This window comes from Cariama cristata, unplaced genomic scaffold (genome assembly GCF_000690535.1).
Source record: "Cariama cristata isolate BGI_N322 unplaced genomic scaffold, ASM69053v1 scaffold4024, whole genome shotgun sequence".
NCBI classification, from domain to species: Eukaryota; Metazoa; Chordata; class Aves; order Cariamiformes; family Cariamidae; genus Cariama; species Cariama cristata.
In genome coordinates this window covers 1-12,536 of record NW_009612200.1, presented here as the reverse complement: position 1 = coordinate 12,536, position 12,536 = coordinate 1, and the positions used below count along the sequence as shown (strand labels likewise).

The following is a 12,536-nucleotide window of genomic DNA, read 5'->3' as shown; positions in this document are numbered from 1 at the left end:
AAGAGTCAAATTTCTGGCCTGGATTCCAGAACAGAGACAATTAAAAGATACGGGCTTTCATGTGCTTCTTTACACTTAGCACAAGGGCTGTCAAAATGTCTCATCTGTGTGTTTGCCAGTTTCTAAATTGTTCAGGTGAGTTATGGGAAAAAAAATAAATAGTTAACTCTTGCACTTTGCAGTCTACCAACACACAGCTGAGCAGAGGACGTCTCTATTCCTACTTGCACTAGAGAAATACAACGCTGTTCCCTCCCCAAGAAAACATCTTCCTTCTTCCTTGTTAACCCTCGTCATCACGTTTAAATCTGTAACACAAGTTCACTGCAAGTAGTAACTACTCACTGTCCTGATGGTCAGTTCTTGTGAGACTTTAAAAGGATTTTCATTCCTAAGTGGATGCAGAGCTAGGGAAACTATGATTTTGGTAGAGAGAAGGGAGGGCTACTTTGTGATACCCTCGTGTATCCCAACAAGTCTAACAATTGCTAAAACGCTGGTCTTGGAGGCCACCGAGTCAGCGGCCAAAGAACATCCAAACGATGTTACATGAACTGTTCCATTCACAATAATCTAGGACTTTAGTCCTTATGTTACGTAGTCGTACTGGATATTCACCAAAACACTTATTGTAAACTCACTCATACCTCTATATGTCTGTACATATTTATCTACTTAGCTGATACTGCAGTACAGTTTCTTAACAAACAGTGACTTACTATTTAAATCCTCTTTCAGGTTTTTTTTTGTTGTTGTTTTGGGTTTTGTTGGGGTGGGGTTTTTTTTGGTTGGGTTTTTTTTGTTTGGTTGGTTTTTTGTGGTGTTCTTTGTTTGGTTTTGGGTTTTCTTTCACGGTTTCTTTTTTGCTACACAAAGACTAATTAAAAAAAACAAGCTTCCCAGTGTATGTCTGGGAACAATGCTATACTACCACACATACCTGAGGTCAGATGGCAACCTTATCAAAAGCAAATACCTCAAGAAAAATGAGAGATAAAACAATCACACGGGTGCTGCAGAAAGCGGTGCAACTAACAGTTGCTACCTGTTAGTCTTCTGCACCTGTGAGGAGAAAGGTAAATCCTCAGCAAAATCAACAGGTGTCATGTTTTGCCAAATTTTCAAATGAAGATCTTGCTCACTTACTCCAGTCCCCAACTTATTCCCTCCAAGGCCAGGTAACCACCCATAGAAGTAAACAGGTAAGGTACAAATGACAAGCTTCCCCTGCATGACTGGTAAATTTACCAACAGCCTGGAAGCCCTGGCATTAGTCAAAATTACAGTATTAGTAGGCAATTTTCTACTATTAGTAATTATATTTTGCCATATTCCCTGCAGTGTAACTTGCAGATTACATATCTCACTTACTTTTTCATGTAATTGTTTGTCAAAGCTATTTTAAAAGCCATACCATAACCCCAGCATACATAATACTTCATCTTGAAGAAATCTTTTATTTATAGTTCAAACATAACTTGGCTGTTCAGAATAACTGATTAATGATGTATCATTAGAAGCTACCTAGCATTTTCCTTCATCTCCTTACTTTTTACTGCCCGCCAGCACCAAATCCCATGTTACGCAAATTCAGTTTGGTGAACACCAACACCGACACACACGCTTGATAGAAGAAAGGACTCTAACTACAGATGGTTATAAGGTTTATGAAACATTTATTTGGAGCTATCTGAACAATTTCCTTTCAGCAAACTTCAAACTCTTAGATAATTTTACAATAGCATTCCAGTACAGCTCTGACACACTGAAGGAACATAAAATATTAACCTACTACTTCTTCCAACGCTGCAAAGCAATATCATATGTCGAAATATTTGAGGGGAAAGGCCATGTGTCTTTTACAAGTATGGAATGTAAAATATGCAAGTAAGAGCTCACAAAAGGTGTTTTATAGTTTTACCTACTATCATACAGGTGTTGCTGATGAAGTATCACATTCAATCCCCATGCGTAATACTGAAGATCTTTTAAATTTTCCAGAAGTAGCAGGCATCAGGATCATAAGTCTGACTTCAGATTAAAAAAAAAAAAAAAATCTACACTGATGAAAAACAAGAGTTTTGAACCTATAAAATGGCATGAAGGACACTCATTACCTTTGAGTGTTCATGTCAGGAGCATGAGTAAACCTACTCATGACGCATAAAAAGCTTTATGATACCCATAACCACAAGATTTTAGAACCCTTTTTGTTTTCACTGCACTTGAGGAACGTGAATTCCACAAAGATTAAATATCCTTTGATGTATTGAGGTCTTTAATATTTACTTTTACTCTCAAAGAACAGATTTAAGGATTTGCAACTGAATAATACGAAGTACAATAAATATTTCACAACTTCTTACTTTTACAAACTTCAAAAGATCTGTTTCAAGAACAAAGTTCTACACTAACCAGTCAAATATTTATAAAAAGTAAACTCTAACAGTACTTGCTACTATTAGTCGTATTTTAAAAGTCTGCTATTCATATAAAATTGTTATTTAACATTACAGCTATTTCCTTTGTCATATATATTCTCAAAAAAATGTAAGTAACATCTTAAAAAAATTAGTCACAATACCAAATAAGTGAAATTAAGCTGACTAGTCTGCTAGAAGCTACTGTCAGTTGCTATTCAAAAAAATCCTCTAAATGTCCAGAACATATATCATACAAGTAATTAAACAGCAAGCTTCAAAAAATGAAAATAGCCAATGGTTAGTAGTCAAAACTGTGAAGAAGAAGTTCTGTAACTAAACTCGTTGGTAACTAAATTCAGAGAAACTCCAATACCTAGCTAATCACTGAACAAGATCGGACACTGGAAATCAGGGACAAACTTTCGGGTTTTGCCATGGTAAATAGTTCAGTGAAGACCGAATGAAGTTTAAACCAAAAATATTGTTAACTCAGAGGGAGCTTCTCCTGATATAACAAAGGTGAGGAACACTTAGATAAAATACTCTTTTTTCCCACATATATTCAGTGACCTGTAAGGTACTAGAAGTTGATCCACAGTGCCTGGCCATCCTGGGTAGACATTCCATACTTGTAAAATACCACTAGTAAGAGCATTAATTACAGCCAGGGAACTCACAGTAAAGTCAACATGGTGTGCTCAACACATCTGAAGTCAAGTTCCAGTATACTCAGTGCCGTGTCAATGACCATCTCTCAATCAAAAGTAGAGAAGATACAAATGATTTTATTTTAGTAAAAACTGTAGTTAGTTCCCACTTTAAAATGTAAATCACACACTCCAGCATTTATCTATAGCTCAGTAAGCAAGGTCCTAAATAACGCTGAGACTGGTATCAGTGTAACTACAGAGCATGGGGAACATGCTTCTGAATGCTTTTGATGCTCCATGTACCTCCTTTTATTTATATGTGGAAAAAGGAATGTCCACATTCCACTCTAATGTATCAAAACTGTTCTGTGTCCTTCATGCAGGAAAGTAAAGATATTTTTAAAAGAAATATTTTTCTATGAAGTCTAGAAGTGTACTGCACGTTGAAATTAACATATTTAGAGCTGGAATAATTTTGACAGTAAAGGCAAAGGAGGTTACGTATCTTTGTTTGGGATGAGACGATAAGTGTAATCTCAACCTCCACACATGTGCCATTCAGTGATACGGAAAAGGTTAAACAAGCTTTTGATGTTGCAGGTTTCTATTCAGCAGCAAAAGCATACATAAAAACACAAGAGAAAGCACCTACTTCCAGGCTTTGATTTACTGCTGTGATTTCTTTGATGCGGAGAGGGATGGAGGCAAGTCACCACAAAACATCATCCCCTAAAAACGGCCTGTGGTGGGATAGGCTCTTTTTGCCATAAAACTCTCTCGGGACTAGCAATCTAAAAAATTTCCCCTTTTCCTCCTAGATAAACATACCCCACACCATTAGCTCACATCTTTAACGAGTCTGTGAACTATTCCCTAAAGAAGTGCTTCTCAGACTTCAAAGGCTGATCTGCCATGCCTTCCCTTTGTCAACAATAAGCAAAGAAAAAATAGGAATAAAATCTAAACACATTTTCTTCTCAACAGAAGACCACAAAGGAAACCAACATGAACCAAGAGTAGCTTACAGAAGGTTGACCATCTCCCATACTCCACATATTGGGAACCCCTACCGTAAGTAAACTCCCGGTACAAGGTATATGCTGGCAGGAAACACCTTTATTTAGCGAACTTGAAAATGCATATATGCACTTGAGGACATCATAGCCCCTACAGGCCCTTCCAGAACCAAGCTGAGAGTATCAGGCTTGTGGATAGCCTCTACGACAGATTATCTTAGGGATAAAAAAAAAATTTATCTTTAAATAAGAGGATACCTGAGAGGTGTTACTTCAACTGAACAAGTATCAAAAAACCCCCTTTAAATCAGAATCATCAGGATTATCTATTTTAATCTGCTGTGTATGACAGGCTAAAGAACCTACAAACTGAAACAGCTAGGTAATCATAAAAAGGGGAAAATATGTAATTTTTTTTTGCAATGTTGTTGTATTTAAAATGTATACACATAGTTAAGAAATTGATCTATTACAACAGCAAAGAAAATATTTTAATAGACTGATTCCTTTCTTAGCATTATCTATTTGCAAGCAGCCAAATAGACAGATTTTCTTTCTAAAGATCTAGCTTTTATGCTCAATAAAACAATCTATTCCCAGAAAACAGTGTGCCCCCCCATCTGTCTCCTCCTGTTTGACTAGGAATTCCTGGAATCAGTCCAAGGAAGAAAAAAACAAAACTGCAAATCCTCTGTTGTTGCAAAATTACGTTAGGAAAAACAATGAGGAATTTTGAACTAGTTTGTCATCCTATTTTTCCTTTACGTCCTCATGTCCAGGAAACAAATGAAGTCTAAACTGAATAACCAACACTCTTATGTTATTGTAACATATTTCAAATATTGCTTGTTTGGAAAATACATGACCAAAACAATTCTGTACTTTGATTCACACTTCCTTATTCATAGATCTTCTCAAACTATTACACATTTACTAACCAATGTGATCTGACCTCGACGTTCAATCAAACTGTAGAGCTGTCCTTATTCTGAGCAGAGGTTTGGACCAAGCAACTTCCACACATAAGTTTGATTGGCTGCATAAACTGTAAATGCCTACAATTTAGCGATTTTAGGAGAGGTCATTTTATGCCATGTCTAAAAACCAGCTCACATGAGTTTACCGACCACCAGGCCAATTTGAGTAACAACTGTGTTCGTAAACACAAGCCTGAGCATTCAAGACATTTATTTTATCAGGTAATTATTTTTACTTTATGTCTTTAAAAACATTGAAAGCCAACAGTAAAACCCAAATCAAGTCAGAAATCATTGTTCTAGACTTTTTTTTGTTCCCCCAAAAATGCAATAAAATAACAGAAAACTCTACAACTCTTACTTCAGCCATATCACACACATACAACTCAATGAATGAGGCACCTTGGCTCCTGCAGAAAAGCATATTAGCAGTTTTGTAAAATCTGCATGTTTTCAAACGGTTTTGCCTGCATGCTGCACACTTCAGGACTGGTATCCTACAGGCCGGATCAGCTGTCCTGCAGGCAAAGAAGATGGGGCAAGATACCAAAATTACAGTGCCAAAAATAAAGCTTGAGGTGATAGCCCAAGGAGTATTACCACAAATGAGATAACTAATCCTTGGCAGTGCCCCAGTCAGTAGTACAACGTCTTACTGGAGTTATTTCTGTCTACTTCCTAATACTCTCCTTACCCCCCCCCCCCCCACATCCCCCCCTAAATATAAAAAGATTTAATCCATAAATAAGAGAGGTAATTTCAGGTGGGGAAAGTCATTTACTTTTGCCTTCTAGAAACAATTACTCTTTCTTAGTTTTAGGAAGCATTCTATTGGATAATTCCTTGGAAATAATATACAACTACGCTTAATAAATTCAGATGGGAACATCAGGCACAGATCCTCACTTGAATTGTCTTGGGAGGCATAGTACAAACAAAAAAGGAAACTCACCATTTTGTCTTATAGATAAGCAGCTATGACTAAAACCAAGGAAAGCAGAAAATATTTTCAGATTTATTTTGCTTTTTAGAACACGACTGCATCTGAGGCCTTGCTGGAGCTGTATCAGTCACCACACCCAACAACCATGCCCCTGGAAGTGGATAGCTGCTGTAAGTCCAGTTCAGAGAAAGATCGTAAGTCTCCCTGTTACCTCGGCAATTTTTTTCTAGTACGCATGGCTCCCAAGGGGTCAATTATACATTGTAAGTTGAATTCAAATGGAGTAAGTATTCTGATTTTAAGAGATACTTACTTACTTCGTTTCTTAATGTAAGTTGATTACATGCTTATGCAAGAGGCTATCCGGTGGCCGCTGGAACCAAGCCACCACCTCCCGTCAGCAGGGCACTGGGAGCTGGAAACGGCAGTGGACTTCCCTTCTAATGGTCAGTTAAGCCATGGGCACGCCAGTTTGACGAGTTCTGGCACATACAAGGAATTACGCGAATTACATGGCAAGTTCTAGCACAAGTGAGCCAAATGTGCTATTGTCTTCAATAAAAAAGAAAGCTTATAACTCTTAAGGACATGTGTTACGGACAATATTCTAAGAGTCAAGAACATTGGGTTTTTTGTGTTTTGTTGGGGTTTTTTTCAGTGAGGATACAACATTATAGAAGGAAGAAAACTGACTTCAGCTGCAAACTTCTGGAAACAAGACCTCCATATGCTTTTGCAAGGACACTGACAGAAGCCTATTAAGCAGATAATAGGCTGATCTGCAGGGTAGTTTTTGACATTTACAAAGAGAGTAATAGGGAAGTATAGAAGCTATGTCAAAATGTATTTGCACTTAACATAAATCCTTCCAAATGAAAAGTGTTGAAGTCGTACAAAAAAGTCCTATCAGTGGACTATACCTCTAAATAATCTTAATATGCTATAAAAACACTTTCAGGAGACAAGTCCAGGACAGGTTTTGTTTGCAGGCATACACACCCCATACACATGCACAGCATCCTCTCTCGACTCACTGCATCTTTGACAGAGTTAAAATACCAGCTGTCAAAGAACACCCATGATTTCACTTGTATACATTATTCAACTTCTTGAGTGAAAACAAAGCAAAAACTATAAAAACATGAATAAATCACACATGTTAAGTCATCTGTATTAGAACGTTTATCTTCCCTCCCATATACTCTGTAAAAAGACTATAAAATGAAGCCTTGGCACTTGATAAAAGCAAAGGTTTGTCCTTGTAAGGAGCAATGCTAACATTAGACTTAACAAGGAGCAAACACAAAATAAACTGCATGCCTTCACTTATTCCATAGCGTCACAGCTGAAAGACTTGGAGATGCTGTGAAAAGAAAGGCTTGCTACGTCCCAAACATAAAAGTTACATCGACCTAGTGGCCCTATAAAAACTTCAGTATTTTCTCTGAAAGCTGCCCAGATTTCTATAGTAGTAACTATTCTTAAAAGTCACTTTGCTGCTAATCTGTAAATTTTGATACTAAATTAGCTGTTTTAGAAAACATCTAAATTTTGAGTACTTGTGAAATAACTGTTTCACTTAAGACCAAAAAACAATAAAAATTGCCACGTCTCTACAACAGCGTTATTTATGCCCAAGTGATAAAGCTGCTTGCTTCAGATCTATTGGAAGTACACAGAGATTACAACCACATTCTCTATTTTCTCTTCGAATGCATGGCAGAAAAACCCCCACAGAATCACCCTCAGAGAGCACTCTTCTGCATTTGCTCAGGGACCTGAAACAGGACAAACTTTAGAAGAAAAAGTTTTCTCTTCATGAGTGCGCACAAAGGGAAGCAGGCTGGGCAAAGGAGATGGAAGGGACAAGGTATCACGAGGCAACTCACGCTGGAAAACTTGTGTCTTCTCACAGATACCCATGCCTTCCCACTAATGCTCAAGCAAGTCATTTTCCCTCCCTTTGTTATCATTTTAAATCATACACTGCTGAGCATTTTAGGGGTCTCTACTTCAATGTTAGCAGATTTAATACGAGGTGACAATTATATTCTAAACTACTCTTTGAAGTAGGGGAAAGTTGGTGATGGAAGCAGGAGGTTAAATAAGGATGATCAACAAATTATTTTGGGAAACTTAAAACCCAAATTCACTGCTAATTGATTTTCAGCAAACTGGATAAATGGTCCAGAAAGTCCAGATTTGTACTTTATGGTAAGGTGGCCATTAAAATTAAAACTTCCTGCAAGATTCTCCCATCACTAGTTTTACTTTTAAGTTAACGAAAGCAACATCAGTACTGCCGATTCTGTGACAGAGCACATGTTTTTGTTTTGGTTTTTAAAGAAAAATTAGTTATTCCATCACATCGAAAAAAATCAAGAGTACAGAAAAGAGAAAATATAAACTTTAACAGCTCGCACGACAAACTAAAGTTTATTGGCTTAGCAGACTGAAGTACTTTCAAGGACAAAATTACTTTATAGCGAAGCCAGAAACTATTTCACTGTTGAAAACATTTTGAATAGATGAAGAGTAAGGATATAAACAGGTTATCATCTTAAAAAAAAGAACAAATATTATGATTTTAACTCCCAAGGTAAATCTCATATCATAATACATTAACACAGAACATGTCTAAAAAGTACTCAGATTTGGATTTAAAGGTAGCATATGAATTTTGCTAGTGTCATGACTGCTTCAGGCTACCCATTATATGGAATGGACACTCCCTCAGCAGTCTGTGGTTCCATGGCATAAGTATTAGTTCCTATGTTTCTCTCCATTTAATTAGTGTAAGGTAAGTCTTCTAATTCTCAGATGCTATCTTTGTTTAAATGTTGGAGAGAGTACAATAAAAAGCCAGATTTCTTACAATGTACATACCAGAACAAGGAAGAAAAAGCACCCTAGTTTCATTCTTAGTGGTATAGAAATCTGCTTACTCCTAACGTTTCCATTTTAATATTACATACTTATTTGAGCTAAGTGAAATATTATTTAAGTCCTTTTGTGCTTTGTTTATACATCTGCACAGATATGAAACTCGACAGATGGGAAAGGATTTTCCTCAAATGTGATGCTAGCTGGAAACCTTATGGGTAAACCAAAACAAAAACAAGTTCCATCTGTTAATAAATATTTTGGTTTCAAGATGAAACTGAGCATTTTTCCCCTTTTAATCCCTCACCTTAACATCAACCTCCTTATTGACACCTCCACTGTGAAAGTCTAGGCATTTCTAAATATTGTAGAGATTAATACAGCATTTGATTTGCCAAATATTCAATCAGGAGGAATACACTTATGACAAATACATAGCTTTGTCTCAGATGTCTTGTGGAGTACACAGTCTGTACAGTGACTTTCCAGAGTCTGCTGAAACCCTGGCCTCGACCCTGCTACGGGTGATCTCACCCTCGTTGGGTAGCCCCGGGCACACACAACTAACACCGCCATCCAAGAAACAGTCACCATCGCCTCACACGCGTGACAGATGCCAGCGTACACGCACACTCATTTTATAAAGCCTCTTTCTCTCAGGGGAAAACTGGACACAGGAAAACTGCATCTTCATTACAAAACTTAATTAACGGCTTTCTGTGGCTAACGGCCACATAGTAGCCACTGCCATTATCACCAAAAGGTTGAGCAACACACAAAGGAAGCTGCTTACTCCACACCTTGTAAGATGAAGATTAGTATCAGCTAAGAAAGCTTCTTAGCCAGATCTCCGTAAGATGCTGTGAACTCAAATAGAGAACTTCTACCAAAATACAGCACTGGAGAGGTTAATGAATTTCAAACTGTATTTACAGGCATGGAGATAGGGAAGTCATCTACCTGAGAAGATCCCATCTAGTGAAGTTCAAAAATCAAGTAGACAACCTTTGCAAAAAATACTGATTTGCACTGAGAATGCAGTTTTATGGAATGATTGTTGCAACAACCTCTTGCTGTTCAAAGACAGTGCAAAGGGTCTTCACCTTTGCTATTCTGGGCTTCTGAAGGCACAGATATTTTCCCTTGCTGTAGAAAATAAATTTTTCCCCTCCCACCTTGTATACAAATGTACATGTGAAAAAAATCAGACACATCTTAGCAGAAACAAGATATTTTTAGTATTTTTTTTTAAAAAATAATTGTAATGTTGAGCAAAAGTCATACAGTGTTTGAAGTCACAAAGCAGCTCACGGAAAGTAATCATCAATCTTTTCCAAGGCAGCCTTAAGTTTGCTGAAATGAATATTTCTACCGGACAAGACTTCCATCTGTGGGACCACATTTGCTCTAAATGATGTATTCTGTTAGAACTGAGTTAGCATAGAGCTATACAGACTAGCAAAACTAGCTAATCTAGCCTCATATTGCTACCCTATTAATCTCTCAAACTTCTATTGGTGTTTTCAGTCCTAAGCTTTCTCAGTACTGTGGATCAGTTCACACCACGGAATCAGTTAAACTGTCAATGCTGTAATGGGTAACAGAAAACAATGCAGTCCCCTCTCAGCACCTGAAGAAGGCAATGCCAATACTAGATGTTGCACTGATTTCATCACTATTTTACACAGTAAACCTGGAAAAAAAAAATCAGTAACTACTACTCTTGGAAAGTTCCTTTAAGGAGAATCATAGTTCAGTCAACCGACGATTGGATAATTTGGTTTGGGTTTTTACACCACCAAATTTAATCTGTATTCGTGGCCTTTTAAACCTCATTTACACTGTTCTTGAATTACCTTTGTCTTTTGCACTGGTACTGAAATTGCCACCAGCTAATGAACTCCCTAAATTAAAGTCTGAAGGTCTTCTGATACTGTATTTTGAAGTACTATACATCTAACTGTGGATAGCATCTTTGATCATCTTGCAAAAATCTCACCTTTCCCATTTCATATAGAGCCACCATTTAGTCAGCTTTCTGTTCTGGTCTCTTCAACATTAGTTAAGTAGTTCCAGTGTCTCTGAAATGATCACACACCAAAAGATCTAAGAATACTCTTATTCTTTTGAAATCTCTCCAAAAAGGCTATTCCTCTTTTATTGTTAGCTTGTCATTATTGGTTGGTGCCATTTCCTTCAAAAATAAGTAGCACTAAAAGATATTGATTTGAGAAGTTCCGCTGCAGGGAGCCCACATTAAAATTCAGACAAACGATGAAATTTATTGGATTGTCCCATCACCTTAGTTCAAAAATTCTCTAGGTTACAGAATAAGGTTAGGCTAAGAAAAGAAATCACCTTGGTGTTTCCTTAAAATTAAGAAATAAATGAGAAGGCCTATATTAAACACTTTTTCTTTCAAGTCACAGCAAGTTCTAGGAATCAATACACATAAAATATATTAATTTCATTATTTTTTCCCATTGTCCTGTATTGAAATAAGAACAGATCACAGCTTTTGCAAGTTAGCTCTGACTACAACAATTACTTCCAGTGATGCAAATAAGATCAATCTCTTGGGGGGGCTGGTTTAAAGAGATCGTCACTACTTGTCCAAGCCCCAAAACTGAAAGATTGGCTAGCAGATGTCCATTTTGGGACATTTTGAAAGTCACACCCTCTCTGGACACTTTCCTTTCCCTGCTCAAGCACTCTAGAAATGCTCAAGCTTTCTCTTTAAACATCCCTGGGTGGACATTTAATCCCAATACACCAAGATTACAGGTCAGCACCGTGTCTTGTAGGCCAAGTGTGACCAGATTAAGGCACTTCCACACACAAACTCTGTTGCTGTTTCTTCCCTTCAGAGAGCTGAAACAGGAAAAAACCACATTAAAAGGTACTTCAGTTTACTTCGAATTACACCAATACCCGAGGTAAGTTTTTAAAGATGTTTTCTACAGATCATTTAAACACAAATACTACTTCCGAGCTTTAGTAGTTACTGTGACTGGTGCAAACACATGACACCTTTTTTGCCCTAGGAAAAATCTCACCGGATTTCATCATCACTTACATTCGGTTAAATGTACTTTCCTGCATTCCTCCCATTACCAGACATAGCCAAGAACCAACACTGCATATCCAGTTTCTGTTAAAGTGCCTATAATAACTACATCAGTCTGGCATTTAAAACAAAAATAACTTGGTCAGCTCAGCCTGTTACATATGTTTCCTTACACCCCATATAAAACCAAACAGCCAACTAAAGAAAAATCAAAAATCAAAATAAACCAGAAGAGAACTATACACGCTGAGCAAGCATACCGCCGAGCAGGATCTAAAGGCTCTCTAGCTCAGGCTCTAGAGAATTCAAGTGGATCAGTTTCCAAGGTCAGAGGACGTTCAATATCCAGCCTTCAAGCATGAACAGAAAGGAAGTCCCGCAGAAAACAGGAAAGGAGATTGTGTCTGGGGGAAAGGTTACTTGGCCACAGATTTTTACAAAAACACAGATAACCTTATAAATTCAGCAGGTTGTCAGACTTTGCTAAACTAAGTACTACACTGCCATGCAAATCCTTCTGCTCAGTGACTATTTCTACCTAAGGTTTGAAGGTTCTGAAGGACGTTCGGCATGATAA

At 37.4% G+C, this 12,536-nt stretch overlaps 1 protein-coding gene across 1 annotated transcript in view; it reads right to left on the bottom strand.

Annotated features, from left to right (window-relative positions):
* Window positions 1–9,486, bottom strand: part of LOC104160396 (probable phospholipid-transporting ATPase IH) — a gene marked incomplete at its 3' end in the record, with an annotated part of 51,513 nt that extends 42,027 nt beyond the window's left edge. The window contains exon 1 of the mRNA XM_009698509.1: window positions 9,427–9,486. Coding sequence (XP_009696811.1) covers window positions 9,427–9,486 — 60 coding nt within the window. The remainder of the gene's footprint in view (window positions 1–9,426) is intronic.
* Window positions 9,487–12,536: the final 3,050 nt, after the last annotated feature.